Source organism: Garra rufa, chromosome 9 (genome assembly GCF_049309525.1).
Source record: "Garra rufa chromosome 9, GarRuf1.0, whole genome shotgun sequence".
In the NCBI taxonomy this organism is placed as follows: domain Eukaryota; kingdom Metazoa; phylum Chordata; class Actinopteri; order Cypriniformes; family Cyprinidae; genus Garra; species Garra rufa.
The window spans coordinates 23,859,400-23,877,879 of NC_133369.1; the positions used below are offsets into that span (position 1 = coordinate 23,859,400).

General features: G+C 37.7%; 1 protein-coding gene across 1 annotated transcript in view; it reads left to right on the forward strand.

Annotated features, from left to right (window-relative positions):
• galnt1 (UDP-N-acetyl-alpha-D-galactosamine:polypeptide N-acetylgalactosaminyltransferase 1) overlaps window positions 1-18,480 on the forward strand; it is a 101,816-nt gene that overhangs the window by 78,552 nt on the left and 4,784 nt on the right. The window contains exons 7-11 of the mRNA XM_073846622.1: window positions 751-868; window positions 1,012-1,192; window positions 9,584-9,723; window positions 12,383-12,481; window positions 12,593-12,727. Coding sequence (XP_073702723.1) covers window positions 751-868; window positions 1,012-1,192; window positions 9,584-9,723; window positions 12,383-12,481; window positions 12,593-12,727 — 673 coding nt within the window. The remainder of the gene's footprint in view (window positions 1-750; window positions 869-1,011; window positions 1,193-9,583; window positions 9,724-12,382; window positions 12,482-12,592; window positions 12,728-18,480) is intronic.

An 18,480-nucleotide genomic window follows, 5' to 3' on the forward strand; every position in this document is an offset into this window, starting at 1 on the left:
AAAGGCCTTTTAAATGTAAATTCAACATTTATTTATTTTTTTCCTTTCTAAAAGGTATTTTACATGCAACATAAAGCTACGGAATATAAAAGAGTTTCTTCAGCCCTGCAGCTAAACACTGCAGTTAACACAAAGATGAGGGGAGTTTTAATCCACAGCAGCACTTTGCCGAGAGGATAGTGTGTTTACCTGCTCACCTCATAACTACAGGAACAGAGCAGCTCTTAGCCTTCCACTGCTTGATTTCTCCACAAATCCTGTGTTTTTCAGAGCTGCACGTTGTTTTTATCAGAGCGCTCTGATGCCACTCTCCGGTTTTGTAATTTTTCCCCCTCACGACCCCTAGTTTACTTCGTCTCCTTTTTTTACCTCAGAGCCTGGTTCTCTGCATGAAAACAACTTGAGAGCATAACAACAACAGGTTCTTACTTGAGGAAAACATGACTGTGAATGAGACGTGCTGCAGGGGATAGATGGAAGGAAAACAGGAAAGAACAGAGAGCGCCTGCTGAGGGAAATGGACGAACACGAGTGAAAGATATTTAAAGAAGGATATGTTGTTGCCAAAATAGACGCATGTAAACATGCCATTTCTACTCATAATCTCGTTCCCTTGAGTGACGCGTAGTGTGCTTGTTTGTAACAGAGTGAAAAGGAGAGGAAGAGCTGCTTTTATAAGATATGATCATTCCCCTAAGGGCCTATTTTGCAATTAAATTTTGTGTTTTTTGTTTTTGCGTTATCTATCAGGACTCCCACTATGGCAGGTGGTCTCTTCTCCATAGACAGAGATTATTTCCAGGAGATTGGCACATATGACGCAGGCATGGACATTTGGGGAGGAGAGAACTTGGAGATCTCCTTCAGGGTCAGTCTCACCGCTAATATTACAATAATCAACAACCACTGCAGTTCTAACCACAATTCCACTTGTGCACATATATGGTGTATGTTAAGTTATTGATGATTTGTTCATACTCTTGAGAACTAATATTTATCCTTGTTTATCAGATTTGGCAATGTGGGGGGACGCTTGAGATCGTCACGTGTTCTCACGTCGGTCATGTGTTCCGCAAGGCGACGCCGTACACGTTCCCCGGTGGAACTGGGCAGATTATCAACAAAAACAACAGACGACTGGCAGAGGTCTGGATGGATGAGTTCAAGAACTTCTTCTACATCATCTCACCTGGTCAGTCACGTTTACATACTACACATCTAGACCATACACAGAAACACAGCGAAGTCTGAAAATGCTGAAACGCAAACATTACACAAAATTTCAGCTTACATAGGGGAGTATGCTATTACAGCATACAATATATTGTAAGATATAATTTACAATATAGCTGTAAGCAGCGATTACAGGGGTTCAAGCGCTTTGTGGAATTTAAGCACGTGAATTTTTTTTAGCAAGCCTGTAACCACCTAAAAAAGCATTTTTGCCAAATCCAGGTAATTTACCATAGAAATATTTATAACGTTTATGACTGTTATAACTTTGCATGCTTGTTTAGAATCACCTGTCGCATGTGCTCACCAGGTTTTGTGAAGTTTTGAGTCTTCCTTTAAGCTTTATAGGATTTGGGGTAAATTTGGACAGGTTCCTTTACCAAACAACCCTGTTACAGCTTCCCAAGGGATCAATTTCAATGTGTTTTTAATAATTATTGACCTAGAGAGTCCAGAGAATTAGTACTGCTGTGTTTTTTTTTCCCAGATTGAGTGAAAAACCTAGGACTAGTTCGCAAAAGTAGTTATTTTTTTTTACATCTTCTCAATCATTTAATGAACAATTTGATTGACAGCAGTGGTTCTAGAGGCAGAGTTGTCCGAAATGAGGAGTTCTATCATATAATGCGAATATTGTGTGTATGTACAATCATTTATGCCCTTGAAAAATGTGATAACGGCCCTCAGTGGCGTATTTTTCATTAAATTTCTCACAGACCTTTTGGGCTCTAAATTACCAACTGAGTTTCGTTCTGACTCTGTTAACCTTGTCTAATAGGTTCTCAAACAGCCAATGGTGGACATGCTTTTCTGAGATATGCAAATGTCTCACTTTGGACCATGACTGTGCACAGCAATTTTCATGAGTTTTCCCCTCTTATAGTGCAGTAAGCGATTTAAGTGATTTTTTTTTTTTTCAGATTGAACTCTTATGTAGGTGTTCTGAGTTTGGCAAAGATATCTTATTCTGTTCAGAAGTTATAGGCATTTTACTTAAAGTGGCTCTGCCCCTCCTTAACGTTTTGGCGATGGTGTGCCGAAAGTTCTAGTATTTTTTTTGCTAATTATTGATATTCACACTCTAGAGAATCTTTCTGCACTGGTTTGGTTCCGATCAGGCGAAAAACCTAGGACTAGTTTGCAAAAGTAGGTTTTTCAAAAAAATCCAAAATACCCACAAATTGAGCCAAGGATTTCAACAACGAAAGACACTTGAGTCTGCGACTGGCGGTTTAGGAATTATGAGCGATTTTGTACTTTTGATCACAGTTGCGCCCCCTTCAGGCCGATTGGGACAAGCCTTGGTGACGTTGTAGGTGGTGTGAGTACTACCACCCCTCCAAGTTTCAGGTCTCTACGACTCATGGTTTGGTCTGCACAATCAGTTTTATGTGGAGATTGCTGATCCTTGGCCATTCTAACAATTACAATAGGGTTTCAGCAATACCAGTTGAATCCCTAAATATATAATACATAATTCAATACAATACATTAAATTCAATTAAATTCAAGCAATAGTTACTGCTCAATTGACCATATGCACAAATTTCTTCCTTGTTTAGACAAGCCAGCTAAGTCATTTCCGGTCAACTGTACTGTGCCGTAATAAGAGCGTACTTTATTCATTTTCTCTACATAATCCATTCACAATCGAAGAAAAGTTTTGTTTGTCTAAGAGGACCAAACGTCCATGTATACCGTTTCAAGAATGACAAACGGCAGTTTAAAAAAATACGCGAGTAAATCGGCTAAATATACGCGAGCCATTGCTATGATTGCGGTAATAACCGGACGAAACATCTGACAAGCTGATGTAAAAAAAAAAAAGAGCTTAAATGATTCAGACTAATTTCAGAGTAACAAAACTACAGCAGTAACAAGTTTGTGTTGGTTAAATATAGACTATTTAATAGATTTTACAGTTCAAGATAAAAGTTAAGATGTAGTTATTAAATCCTATATAAAATATTTCAAATTCTTATCGATTCATATTGAGTGCATTATTTAATTATTATACCATCAATATTTAACGTATTTGTAGTGAACTATATATAAGTATTTAAATAATTTACCCTTATAGGCTGTTTGTGTGTGAGCTTAATGACTTTCTGCACTTACTTAGGGGTGTGCAAAGCAGCCGGTATTTGTATCTGTATTTGTATTTGTTGAGGGGGGAAAAGTATTTGTATTTGTATTTGTATTTGTATTTGTATTCGAGTAAAATTCAAAATAGGTGTAAAATCCTGTTTTTTTTTTGTGCGTTACACTTAAAATTTACGTTATAGTGTAAGTATTATTTAATTATATCCATTATAATAATTATGTATATGCAATATTGGTTGATGTTTTTGAACATGTAACAAGGATGGAACGCCATTGAAAAGAAAATAACATAACAGCCATTACCTCATCCATGGTTAAACCAACAACTAATAAAATACCATTGTGAACATTATGAACCCCACCACCACCCGTCCTTGTTGGAGGACGCTGAACAGACAGAATAAAAACAAATAATACTTAAAAGAACTGTTCTTCTTCTGAATGAACTTCTTTCCCGTGGCGTCTGCCGTTGCCAAGCAACCATGACCTGATCTCTCAATGAAGACTCGGAAGCTTCAGCAAAGCATAAATGGATTTCCAGCATTAAAAATCGCTTGCAGTAGCTCTGCTATTAAATTTATTTTAAAATGGTTATTCCTGTACAGATATGATAAGCTGTTCCTCCAACTTGGCTGTTTTTCAATGTTATTAAGGGAAAGGGTGAAGCTGATTGGTTGGTTCTGGTCACATGACCTGCGCTGCGCTTGTGGCATTCTGAAAAGTTGAGATGTATTTATCTGGTTGCGGTGCAGATGCGACTGGAAAAAACGAGCGCGTAGCACCGTGTCCGCGTCGCTTCCATTATGAGCGTGCATACCGCGCGTCTACATGTGAAACAACGAACTTGAGCGCGCATGTGAACGGCCCCTAATGGAATAATCTCCCGATCAAACTCTGCTTCCCAAAAGCTATAAACTGCCTCCAGAACCCAGTTAAGGTACAAAAATCTATTCAACAAAAATAGTGATGCAGTGAAGTCTTTTTTCACCCAGCCGAGTCTTCTCTGTTGCTGTGTGTAGCAGCCTGTGTCAGTCACCTCTTTTAACCCCACCCCCCGACTCCTGAATGTCACTTACTCACTCAGGCGGGCATGCACTGACTGCGGTCTCATGAGGAAATGCAGCTTTTTGAGATAAAGTTTTTCTTGTTCCTGAATACAAATATTTTTTAAAGTATTTGTTCGAAATAAGTATTCGTAAAAAACACGCTATTTGTGCCTTTCCGAATACCGTATTCGGGTTCAGCTCCACCCCTACTATATATATATACTTAAGGGCGGTAAAAGTACTACAATTTATTATACTAGTAATTTTGTAATAAATCGAAAAGCAAGACGTCTTGAAAAATATAGGGAGTTTAAAAGGCAGCTGCATAATAATTAATCCTCTGTTGCCATCTATTGGTAATATGGGTAATTCCATATTATTTTAGCCTAGGAAAAGATGTTGTTTACCATGAAAAGTCATTTTTTCCGATGCCGTTTTTTCATGAATGAAAAGTGAGTTCTTGAAGTAAATTTTTATTTCACAGCTGTAGAGTTAGAAAATAATAAAGGCTTTAAAATATTGCAAGATTTTAAAAATGTGTAATGACTATGAAGGCATGTTTATCAAGAATACAATTAAGATGTCCTTGAAGAGAAGTATCGCTAGTTAGCTATCGTTAGCAACACGTTATGATAGTGTTGTCAGCATTTAAATGTACAACTATGCAGATACGGAGAGTACGGGATTGCCAGGCTCCGCATTTAAATTATTTGTTGTTAAATAATATGATACTGAATGTTCATGCCGCTATCATTATTTATAATGTTGCAATTATAATTTTTCTCAGTTTCTGATAAGAACAAGGCAGTAGATGAGTCTCAATCTAATATATAGCACATATAAAATGGGCTTCAGCGGAAGTTTATGAGCTGGCTTATTTTTATGCGAAAGTTCTAAAGAACGCTCCGTGCATAAGGTCAATTATGGTAAAAATAATGGTGGTTATGGTGGGTAATTTGCCCAAACTGTTATATCACATGATAACGCATAAAGATGATGACATATATTGTTATATATTATGATAGAAATTTTGAAAACCTGCGTAATATCACAATTCTCAGTGCCATAGTTTCTATACCAAAGCAAATAAATTAATACTTGGCTAATGTGAGTAAAAAGACATCAAAATAATTTTGAAGACAACTAAACAACCAGCATAATGCACTTTTAACTGCTGTTAACGGGATAGTTCACCCCAAAATGATTTTTTTAAAATTAATTACTCACCCTCATGTCGTTTCAAAACCGTACGAGTTTCGTTAATCTTTGGAACACAAATTAAGATATTTTTTGATGAATCTGAGAGCTCTGACCCTGCATATACAGCAACACAATTGAGAGTATGCCATGAGATTAGTTGACCTGAAAGAGAAAACTGACTGTTACCAACTATAGCACCCATTGTGGCATAGCTAAGAATGAAGCACGTACTTGTTTTAGATTATGAATTTCATTTTGACTCATTTCACCCATACACCACATGCAATGACATTTTGGGGTAGGACACAATATAGCCAATATAGACATTTCCTTATCTCTCTCAGTCACGTCTCTTTGCCTTTCTCTGTCTCGGTGTCTTTCTATGACTGACTCTGTATCTCTGTCTGTCTCTTTAATGTGGTGTGTGTGTATTATCAGCGCTCTTGGGCACTCGAGCCGTATTGACTCAGAAGGAGATGTTGGATAATAGATATTAATGTCACTGTCAATAGTGTCCAATGCAGCTCAGAGCTATCAGTGTGACTGTGTGCCTGTTGTGTTATTCTTTCCCTCCTCTACACAAATGCCTTTGTGTACTGTCTCCTTATTGTTAGGACTAGAAGACAAGCATCTGGACAAAACCCTAACCTTCAGTATCAAACTTCAGCCTGTACCTTGTCCTTTAGCATTTGTACTACAGACATAAATGATACCTCAAGTCATGAAGCTGGTGGGGGAGAAGTGTTTTATTACATTTGTAAGCGATCATCTTATAATGTTTTGTCTCTGGAACAATAAAATGGTTACACTGAAGGAGAGCTATAAACTATATCCAGCACAGGACACAGTTGTTTGTCTTATTATTTACAAAATACTGAATATTTTAATCTCACAATTGTACTACTGTGTGTATTTTTGAGAAAGTTTTGGGGAGTAACTAGTTACATCTAACGCTGTTACGCAATTTAATTACAAAATAAGTGCGACTGTAATCTATTACAGTTTCTGAGGAAAATGTTCGTTGCTTATGGAAATGTTATCGATGACAAAGGGTGTTACAACTGAATATTTTCTGTAAAAAGCTAGAATATGTTGAATAATATTATAATATAACAACACACTACCAGTCAAAAGTTTTTGAACAGTAAGATTTTAAATGTTTTTTAAAGAATCTCTTCTGCTCACCAAGCTTGCATTTATTTGATCCAAAAGCAGTAATATTGTGAATTATTTTTACTATTCAAAATAACTGCTTTCTATTTAAATAAAAGTTTGGGATCAGTAAGATTTTGAATGTTTTCTTAAAAAGTCTCTTATGCTCATCAAAGTTCCATTTATTTAGTCAAAAATACAGAAAGAAAGTAATATTAAGAAATATTATTACAAGTCAAAATAACAGTCTTTTTTATTTTAATATACTTTAAAATATAATTTATTTCTGCAATGCAAAACTGAATTTTCATCAGCCATTACCCCAGTCTTCAGTGTCACATGATCCTTCAGAAATCATTCTGATATACTGATTTATTACATTTATTATCAATGTTGGAAACAGTTATGGCTTAATATTTTTTTTTTAAACCTTTAATACTTTTTTCAGGATTCTTTGATGAATAAAAAGTGAAAAAGAACAGCATTTATTCAAAATAGAAATCTTTTCTAACAATAAAAGTCTTTACTATCACTTTTTATCAATGTAACACATCCTTGCTGAATAAAAGAAAGTAATTTACTGACCACAAACATTTGAATGAGGTGTTTATTGTTACAAAAGTTTTCTATTTTAAATAAATGCTGTTCTTTTTAACTTTTCATTTATCAAAGAGTCCTTAAAAAAGTATCACAGGTTTAAAATAATAATAATAATAATAATAATAATAAGCAGCACAACTGTTTCCAACACTGATAATAATTCAGCATATTCAAATGATTTCTGAAGGATCATGTGACACTGAGTACTGGAGTAATGATGCTGAAAATTCAGCTTTGCATCACAGGAATAAATTATATTTTAATGTGTATTAAAATAGAAAACCACTCTTTTTAATTGCATTAAAGGAACACTCCACTTTTTTTGGAAATAGTCTCATTCTCCAACTCCCCGAGCTAATAAGTTGAGTTTTACAGTTTTGAAATCCATTCAGCCGTTCTCCTGTTCTGGCGATATCACTTTTAGCATAGTTTAGCATAGTTTAGCATCATTGAATCCTATTAGACAAATAGCATCGCGTTCAAAAATGACCAACGAGTTTCGATATTTGTCCTATTTAAAACTTGACTCTTCTGTAGTTATATCGTGTACTAAGACCGGCGGGAAATGTAAAGCTGCGACTTTCTAGGCCGATAAGATTAGGATTCCGGCGTAATAGTCAAGGAAGTTTGCTGCAGTAACATGGACGCAGCAGGCGGCGTAATATCACGCAGCGCCTAAAATTAGTTCCCAGCAAGTTAACGTTCAATGTGACCGGCGTGATATTACTGCGCCATGTTACGGCAGCAAACTTCCTTGACTATTACGCCGGAATGGGAGTGTAGTTCCTAAACTTATCGGCCTAGAAAATAGGGCTGCACGATTAACCTTTATCGCATCGATATTGAGGTTTTAACTCCCGCAATAACCTAACCTCAGGAGGCTGAGGTTTTTTCCCCCGCCTGACATTTGAGTGACAAACCTATTAGCCAATCAAAATGGTCGAATCTCGCGTTCCTGGCTTGCTGGCCAATCAGAAATGGCAATGGAAACAAGGTTGTATGCAGTGCACCGGCTTTCTGTCAGCAGCAAAGCAGCTAACACACAACGTGTACCTCGAATTGTGCCAATAGAAAAAGCTTGTAACTGCGCAGACGGGAGAGGAAGTGGGGGAGCACTTGGTCAGCAAGAAGGGTGGTACTTCAGCTGTTTCGACTTATTTTGGATTCGCGAAGAACAACGTGGAGCAAAAGAATCGAAAATCGCATCGCAATCGCAATATTTGTCAGAAAAACCCCAATTAGGTTTTTTCTCAAAATCGTGCAGCCCTACTAGAAAATCGCATCTTTACATTTTCCGCCGGTCTTAGTACACAATATAACTACAGAAGGTTCAAGTTTTAAATAGGACAAATATCGAAACTCGTTGGTCATTTTTGAACACGATGCTATTGGTCTAATAGGATTCAATGATCTATGCTAAGCTATGCTAAAAGTGATATCGGCAGAACAGGAGAACGGCTGAATGGATTTCAAAACGGTAAAACTCAACTTATTAACTCGGGGGGAGTTGGAGAATGAGCCTATTTCCAAAAAAGTGGATTGTTCCTTTAACATTTCACAATATTATTTTTTTTCTGTATTTTTAATCATATAAAACAGGGGTTTTCAACCTTTTAGGATACATTCCCCCAAAAAAGTTGTTTAATTTCATTTGCGCCCCCCCTCTGGCGTAATGCATATGCGAACATCATTTACATATTATTTGCTGCGTATCGAGTTTGTAGCATTAATTACATTTAAACATGAATGTATAACCAGCTTACCTAATGTAATGTGATGGCTGAGCCTGTTTCTTAGAGCACAACATGCCAAGCCGTGGTTAAATTCCCAACATGGCTAACCGTAAATCATCCTCCACTGTCAATAAGCCTGAGCGATACTTGCTTTTTATGTAAGTATATACAGAAAATGCTGCTTCACAAAGCCATAAGTTTGAAGTTGTAATGCTTCAGACGGGCATTCCTCTTTTTTACTCGGGTTACATAGTTACTCGGGTGAACAAGTCAGATTCTCGCGTCCCCCTTTACAGGTCCTGGCGCCCCCCTGGGGGGGCCCGCCCCACAGGTTGAAAACCCCTGATATAAAAGATAACTGGCAGTGATTTCAACAATCTCAAAAACCCTACAAACCAGTTAGTGAAGCCTTAAACATAGCATAGCATAACACAACATACCCACAGCACCCTAGAAAAACTAAATGTTAAAATGTATTTACCATTTTGCATTCTTGTGTGTGTTTGTTTGTTTCAGGTGTGACGAAAGTGGATTATGGAGACATTTCAACCAGAACATCCTTGAGACAGAGACTGCAGTGTAAGCCGTTCTCCTGGTACCTAGAAAATGTCTACCCAGACTCCCAGATACCACGCCACTACTACTCGCTGGGAGAGGTGTGTATCTCTCTCTCTCTCTCTCTCTTTCTCTCTCTCTCTCTCTCTCACACACACATGCACACTCATGCTGATAGCAAAAAAGGGAAATCACCGCAGAGTGTGATAAACACATTTCAGTGTGTGTGTGTGTGTGTGTTAAAGAAGCGCAGGTGTGAATTAGCGAGGGACGCTCTTTTTCTCGGGGTTGACTGTGTCACAGGAATTGATTGGGTTTTTTTTTTCATTCCAGTCACTGTGTTCAGGAAATGAGAGACATTTATTCTCTCCTGGTCTGTCATCGTCTTGTTTCCTCTTCCGTCTCTCACCCTTTCGTTCCATCTGTCCATCGCTGCCTCTCTCTTTTTCAGACGTTCTTATGAATAAAACATGCGTGTCATCTCTGATGTCTGAAACTCGCTCAGAACGTAGAGTGTCTGTTCTCCTGACTGGTTAAGGCTCTATCTTCCTTGTGCTGTCTATGGTTCATTCCCTTTTAGCTCATCTTTGTCTGTCCTCGCCACTGATGGTGACATTGTGAGGTGTACAGCAGGACACATACAGAATAATACATGGAGGATATGACGTCACGATGTTTCAACCAAAAAAAGTTTGTGGTTGCAGTTATTCAATCAAAAATACAGTACAGTAAAAACACTGATGTTAATATATTTTTAAATGTAATTTATTTGTGTGATGGTAAAGCTGAATTTTCAGCATCATTACTTCAGTCTTCAGTGTCACCGTATATCTTTCAGAAATCGTTCTGATATGCTGAATTGGTGCTCAAGATACATTTCTTGCCAGTTCTTGTTGAAACTGTGATACTTTTTCAGGATTCTTTGATCAATAGAATGTTCAAAAGAACAGCATTCATTTTAAATAGTTTTTTTTGTAACAGTGTAAAATACTTTACTGTCTCTTTTGATCAATGTAATGCATCCTTGCTATATAAAAGTATTCAGTTAAACAAAAAAATCTTACTGACCCCAAGCTTTTGAACAGTAGTGCATAAAAAGGTTTAAAAGCTAGGACAATAAGATAAAGCAGCAAGCAGTAAGAGAGGCTGGGTAAAATCCCAAAATCGATCTTTCACTCCATGGCTATTTTTGTATCCGTCTGAAAATGTATTAGCACAGTGCTTCCTGTCATTGCATTCGGCTGAACTGACTCACTTAACTTTTGCTTTTGTTATTTAATAATTTTGCAGAAAACTTACTTGTGTGGATAAGCTTTAGCAGAGAGAGAATTGTAAGCAAAACTGATAATAAGTGAAAATAACCTAACGATTCTTAAAGGAATAGTTCACTTCCAGAACAAAAGTTTACAGATTATGTACTCACCCCCTTGTTATCCAAGATGTTAATGTCTTTCTTTCTTCAGTTGTGAGAAATTATGTTTTTTGAGGAAAACATTTCAGGTTTTCTCTGCATACAGTGGACTTCTATGTTGCCTGTGAGTTTGAACTTTAAAAATGCAGTTTAAATGCAGCTTTAAAGGGTTCTAAACATTCCCAGCTGTAGACGGAAAATGTACAATTTATATACTTTTTAACCTCAAATGTCTAGCTCTGCCTGAACACTGTATTCTGGTTCATGACAGTTAGTGAACAGTATGTCGAAAAACTCCCATCTCATTTTCTCCTCCAACTTCATAATAATCATTCTACATCGCTGCAGAAGTACCGACCCAGTGTTTACAAAGTGAACATGCAAAGAAGCTCAAACACCCTTTACGAAAATAAAAATAAAACAGCGATGTAGGACGATTTTGCGATGTAGGATGGAGTTGGATGAAAAAATGAAATGGGAGTTTTTCAACCTACCCTAACTTTCTTGAACCGGAATGCACAGTTTTCACAAAGCTAGACAAGATGAGTGTTTGAGGTTAAAAAGTAAACAAATTGTTTTTTTTTTATTTTTTAGAAAATAACAGATTGTTTCGCTAGATAAGACCCTTCTTCCTCGAATAGGAAGCTGCATTTAAACTGCATTTTGGAAGTTCAAACTCGAGGGCACCATAGAACTCCTTATATGGAGAGAAATCCTGAAATGTTTTCCTCAAAAAGTGTAATTTCTTAATGACTGAAGAAAGAAAGACAAACATCTTGGATGACAAGGAGTGAGTACATTATCTGTAAATATTTGTTCTGAAAGTGAACTACTCCTTTAAACAAATTTAATCTAAATCTAAACCATTTGAGAGCTGGTGAATGTGAATTGTAATCATTTTGTGAATACAATGTGAATACAGTGATTGCAGTGTAAAAAAAAAACTACTGGACTGTTTGTTTTGTAAAACAAAACAGCCAAGTATTAAATTAGCATTTACATGAAACACTGGCTAAATATAATAGCAGTGAAGCTGTTAAATGTGTTTGTCATGGTTTAAGCTCCACTGATCTTGACGTTTGTATAACTCAGTGTTTTGGATGAAAGCAGTGAGCTGTCGTTCCCTTCATCTGCTGTCTTTCATCAAGTACACATTTCCGTGTGTATGTGTGTGTTTGTGTGTTTGATTGGCACAGTTGTCTCTCAGTTCGTCGATACTCCCCCCCGGTGTGCGATAAGCTTTGGGTAATTAACCATGTTTGACACTCAGACAGAGACGTGACTGTGTTTATTCATGCAGGAGAGCTGCTTGAGTGTCTAATCTATTTGTGTGATCTGTCCGATTGCAGATCCGTAATGTGGAGACTAACCAGTGTCTGGACAACATGGCCAGGAAAGAGAATGAAAAAGTGGGCATTTTCAACTGCCACGGCATGGGCGGCAACCAGGTCAGCTCCTCGCATCTTTCTCGCTTTTAAAACACAAACCTGGTTAGAGTAATGATGTTTATGCTTGACATGTACGACACTGATGTATTGTGACCTTTTCCGTCTGTTTAGGTTTTCTCGTACACAGCCAATAAAGAGATCCGAACTGATGACCTCTGTTTGGATGTGTCCAAACTCAACGGTCCAGTTATGATGCTCAAGTGCCATCACTTGAAAGGCAACCAGCTCTGGGAATATGACCCTGTGGTAAGTGTATAAATATGAAACGGATTACAAAATCTAATTTACAGTAATGTTCTTACTGTTCTTTTCTTCAGGATAATGTTAAAATACACAGTACTTAAAGGGATAGTTCACCCAAAAAAGAAATTATGTCATTAATTACTCACCCTCATGTTGTTCCAAACCTGTAAGACCTTTCATTTATCTTTGGAACACAAATTAAGATTTTTTTTGATAAAATGCGAAAGCTTTCTTACCCTATATAGACAGGCCCAGAAAGGTATATCGATAATGATAATTATCGTGCAATGTAAATTTTCTCGATAAACGATAACAAGAGTTTGATTAATGTTTGACATAATGTTTATGAGGAATGAAAAACCACTAGTCATTTGAAGCGCGACATTCGGACCGTTTATCCAGCTCAAAGTTCAAAAGCTTTCTAGACCAGACGCATTCACTCACTAATGAGTCTCGTTTATGCGACCACTAAACAGTGCTGTGAGATCCAGCGTGAAGCGCTTGAATTCAGTGAAGAACACTAATAACTCGGCTTATAGCCAGATGATACAGCGCTGACAAACAGGAGAGACACTGTTTGCAACGATACAGTCAGAAGGCTTTTTAATCTACAAATCGCCATCATTTACTATAGATTTACTGTAGTAGCACTAACTGTGCCGTGGTATTGTGTCAGAAATGTGGGTATTTGTGTCTAATTGTATTATATTATTAATGTAGGCGTATTAAATGTATTGAAGGAGGAGTAATGGAATATTATTACAGGAATTTTTGTGATTAAGCTATAGCGTTTATGCATTTATACTAGGGCTGCACGATTAATCGCACGATGTTGTGAGGCGCATTTAGTCAATGAAGCCGGTACTTTGATTAGTAGTAAATCTCCATCACGTGCGTTCAGCGTTCGGCAATTAATACACAGAGGCGTAAATTAGGGTTGGGTCGATAGACGATGCCATCGTCCATCGCCGATGGCCCATAGACATCACGATGCTGAGCCGGCATCGCGATCCTCCGCCCCGCCCCCGCCGCAGCAGCAACCCGCTCGCGAAAAACACACACTGAATCACACTATATAGCCAGATGAAATGCATGCTTTCAATTTCCATATCCTTACTTTACTTTATTTTATTATTATTATTATGAGGAAATAATAACAAGGAAGTTGTTATCGATCGTAATACAAATTACAATGAACGCCAAACGAATTACATGAACTAGTTCGTTTACATTAATAAATGAGGCATACAAAAACAGCAGAAAAAAATAAAAATAATTTTAATTAAATTAGATTAAATAAGCTACACCAAATATGCCTTTTTCATGGTTTTACCATAATGAACAGAGCTTGGAACAAAAAACAAGAGAATATATTTATTTTTTTCCATCGAAATATGAACGTACAATACAAAGCCTAGTATACATTATAGATAACAGTTTGTCATTCAAATACATTGAGAATATGGAAACACACCGAATTACAGAGGTACGTGAGCCCAACGCCTGCTATTTTTAGTTTCGCTTTGTTTTGGTTTCTTAACTTTATATATTTTGTTTCATTCCTGTTCTGTTGTGAATACCGTTACATTTAGATGATTCGTTTTGGAGTCAGGGTAACTAACTTATAGCTATGTTTATAGTGTTTATAATGTTAATACATAATAATATTTCGCTTGATTTGGTATTATTTCTGATATTACACTTTCTCTCTAAACATTCCGCTGCTCATTAAATGCGTTTGGAGAGAGTGGGTTAAGCAGTAAGCAATCAATGATAGCCATTTTGAACTTAAAAAAGCTGACTGATCGAAAATATGTTAAGGACCAACACACATCCTCCAAATACATCTACATAAACCCGAGTTTGCTCTGTCTCATATGCACGCATGCACTGTCACGATCTAATGCACTTCTTAATGCTGGATCTTTAAAAGTCTGGCTCAAATTAAGCACTGGTGGAAACGGTAGGCTACAATTAATTAATTTGTCATGAATTAATTATTTAACAACCACCACCCCTCATCCCCGCCCCCCGCCGACGATGCCATCGCCCATCGCGAGGTTTCACATTGGACATCGTACGATGCCAAATTGGTCGACATCGCCCAACCCTAGCGTAAATCACTGACAAGCTACGCCAAATCTCGCTCAAAATCAAATGCGATTTTGAGCGCGATTTGGAGTAGCTTGTCAGTGATTTACGTCTCTGTGTATTAATTGCCGCTCCAGCTGAACGCACGTGATGGAGATTTACTACTAATTAAAGTACCGGCTTCATTGACTAAACGCGCCTCACAACATCGTGCGATTAATCGTGCAGCCCTAATTTATACTAAATGTATTTAAACTACTGTATTTCATACAAACACATAGAAACCATATTACATTTTTACCATGGTATTAAGGTGCTACATTTGTTTTAACTGTGATTATCATGATCTAAATGTATGCTTCTATGGAGGACCAATGGTTAATGAAAAAAACCCTCAAACAGTCAGAATAAGTTCACCATATAATGATAAAATTTTTGTCTATATTACTGATTTTGATACTGAACATAAATCTACATCTGCATCCTAACTCAAGCTACTATCAAATATGTAAGTATTTCTAAGAGACAAAATAAAGTTATTTTATTATTAATATTATGAGGCAACACAAACCTGTTTCTGGATTTGAAACAATATTAGTCATTAAAATATGTAGAACTAAGAACTTTTTTATTATTATTATTTTTAATTAGTTTTGTTAAGGAATAATGACTGGAAAAGTGTAAAGAAATGTAAAATTTGAAGTGTTTGTCATGTTTTGACCATAAAGAATAGTTTAAAACCACAATTAACTGTCTGGTTTTTACAACTTTCATACTCAAGCAAAACAATCTGCCTTTAAATTTGAAAGAAATAAAAATGTGATATTCATCGTCATAATTATCGATATCAACTGATATGAAAAAATTATTGTGATCATTTTTTTTTGTCCATATCCCCCATCCCTAGTAAGGACATCCCTAGTTAAAATAGTCCATGTGATATTAGTGGTTCAACTGTAATCTTATGAAGCTATAACAATACTTTTTGTGGGCAAAGAAAACAATTTCTTGTCTTCTGTGTCAGTCTTTGACTATAATTAAGTAAAGCTGGGCAGAAAATTGCAAGTCATCCTCTCAAAATCTTCAGACATGTCTACGAAGACTTTTATGTATAGCGTGCATCGTCTTCTGCTAGTAAACAAGGCACAACGCATCTGGGTTGTACATCAGAACACTGGCTGGTATTTATTATTTGCATAGCTACATCAAATTACAGTTGACGACAAAACTGATGTCACATGTACTATTTTAACAATGTCCTTACTACCTTTTTGTGCCGCGAACGTGTCAGTAGCTTGGTGTTTATGAAGGGTCAGAAAGCTCTCGGATTTCATCAAAAATATCTTAATTTCTGTTCCAAACTATTTTGGAATAACATGAGGGTGAGTAATTAATGACAGTATTTACATTTTTGAGTGAACTATACTTTTAAACACATGAACATGAGACTAGAATTGCGAGCTAAAAGTTACAGCCAAATGCTACATGCTTCTGGTAGGCAACCTTCCTGCACACTTCAGTTTGAACCCTGCTCCAACATTCCTGCCAACAAGTAGTAAAGACTGTAAGTAGCTGGTTCAGGTGTGATTGATTAGGAGTTGAGCTAAATTCTGCAGGATAGTGGTCCTCCAGGAGCAGAGTTGGCTACACCTAGTAAAAAGTCTTTTGCTTGATGAGCATAAAGATACCTAAATAGGTTGTTATAAGGACAGCTTCACAGTTGAAATATATGCTTTTGTATCAATTGTTCAGAATTAATGTGTTATAATGAAACTACAAGCTTATGCTTGTAATCTGTTCCTTAATGCCTTCCCCTTCGACTTCCACTGCAAGTCAAATAATGTAAATATTTGTTTCCACAAACTGACAAGTGAAAATTGTTGCTTGTGGTAATTACCAACATGCCCCAGATGTTGCTCATAGAGCATAATTTGTTTCGAATCCAGAATACTCCCTAAACACATTGTTTGATCCCGGACGAGCCCCCAATCCAATTCTGTCCAATCCTGCTCCTGGAGGGTCACCTTTCTGCAGAGTTTAGCTGCAGCACACCTGCCTAGATATTTCTAGTAATCCTGAAGACCTTGATTAGCTGTTTAAGACTAAGTTGTTTATAATTAGAGCAGACCAGGGGTGTGCAATCCTGCACCTGGGAGGTCACTTTCCTGCAGAGTTTAGCCCCAGCACACCTGCCTGGACGTTTGCAGTGATCCTGAAGACCTTTTTTTCCCTGGTTCAAGTGTGTTTAATTCGGGCTAGAGCTGAACTCTTGGAAGGTGGCCCTTTAGGAGCAGACTTGGACAACTCTGGAGTGTGAGCTAAACTCAGCAGGGAGGAGATCCTCAAGAAGATCTAATGTCAAAGGTCTAAAACGTGCAAAAAAAAAAAAAAGTGCCAAACAATCATTTTGCACATGAGTTGTTCCTTGGCTGTTTTCGCATACATACATGCATGCATTTATGCAGATGCGCTTTTAACTCTTGAGTTTCACCTCAAGGGCCTCATATATGTCATATAACATCAAAGACAGCCAGCTAACCCTTTAAAGCTGTCTGCAGGGTGCCCACTCATCCTTCTCTTGTAATATATGTGCATGAACATACGCCCCGTGGCTTCCCTTATAAACACTGTTGAAGGAATGCTAGTTTAGTTAGATTAAATCACCTCGCTGTCAATCTTAAAAATACATCATTCCATTTTAGTTTACAACTTTAACGCACCTTCAGGCCTGAGGAGAGTGAATTAGCCGAGGGGAAGAAAGAGGAAGATTGCTTTTTGCAATCCTCTACTGTTGGCTTAAAGAGATGCCTGTTACTCCAAAGCCTCCTCCTCCTCCCCCTTCTCGCCCCAGATTTGAAGCCCCCACCACGCTGGCCCTATGCCCGGAGAGACGGAAGGCTGCACAGAATAGAGAACTCGAGCAGAGACTTTCCACTGTCAGATAAAGGTTCTGTTTTTCTCGTGGGGAGAGAGGGAGACAGACAGAGTGGAAGGAAGGGAGATTCACAGTGAGCCTGATCAGGAAATCTCTTGCCAACGAGAGCACCTCTCCTGCATGCATTACCATACATTACCTTCGCAAGCTCGTCGACGTGTGCGTGCAGCCTCACACCTTCCACCGTGTGTCTTAAAGGTTCCACCGCTATCCTAATTCTATCTGTGTGGCTTAATGCTTCCCGCTAGACTGAAACTCTAGAGCACTCAGCTCACCCAAGGCCCATTACACACACTCGCACACATGCTTCACTGTAAAGCAATACCTGTGCATCGACAATTTGTCTTTGCCCTGGAGCGCACAGGTTGTCCAGTCGCGCGTGGATAGTGCAGAGTGGCATAGTGCTTACTATCAGTAATATTATATTACACTATGAATACTGAGCACAGGAATACCTGGATGACCTACTACTTTTGCCTGAATGTGCAGTATAAATGTAGCTCACAGCATGGGATCCCACAATGCAGTGCGCGCAACTTGAACTTGCTTTTCTGTTGTGACAAATTAAGCATAATGTCAGACATGATCTTTAGCTCCCCGTTTACGCGTTTGAATGAACTGACAACATTAAGACAGTTAAAGAATACTGGTCTAAAATGTAAAGTAATAGCATTTACACAGCTCAGTGGTAAGGTTTTGACCTGGCCTGCACATTTTCACAGTGCCCTCC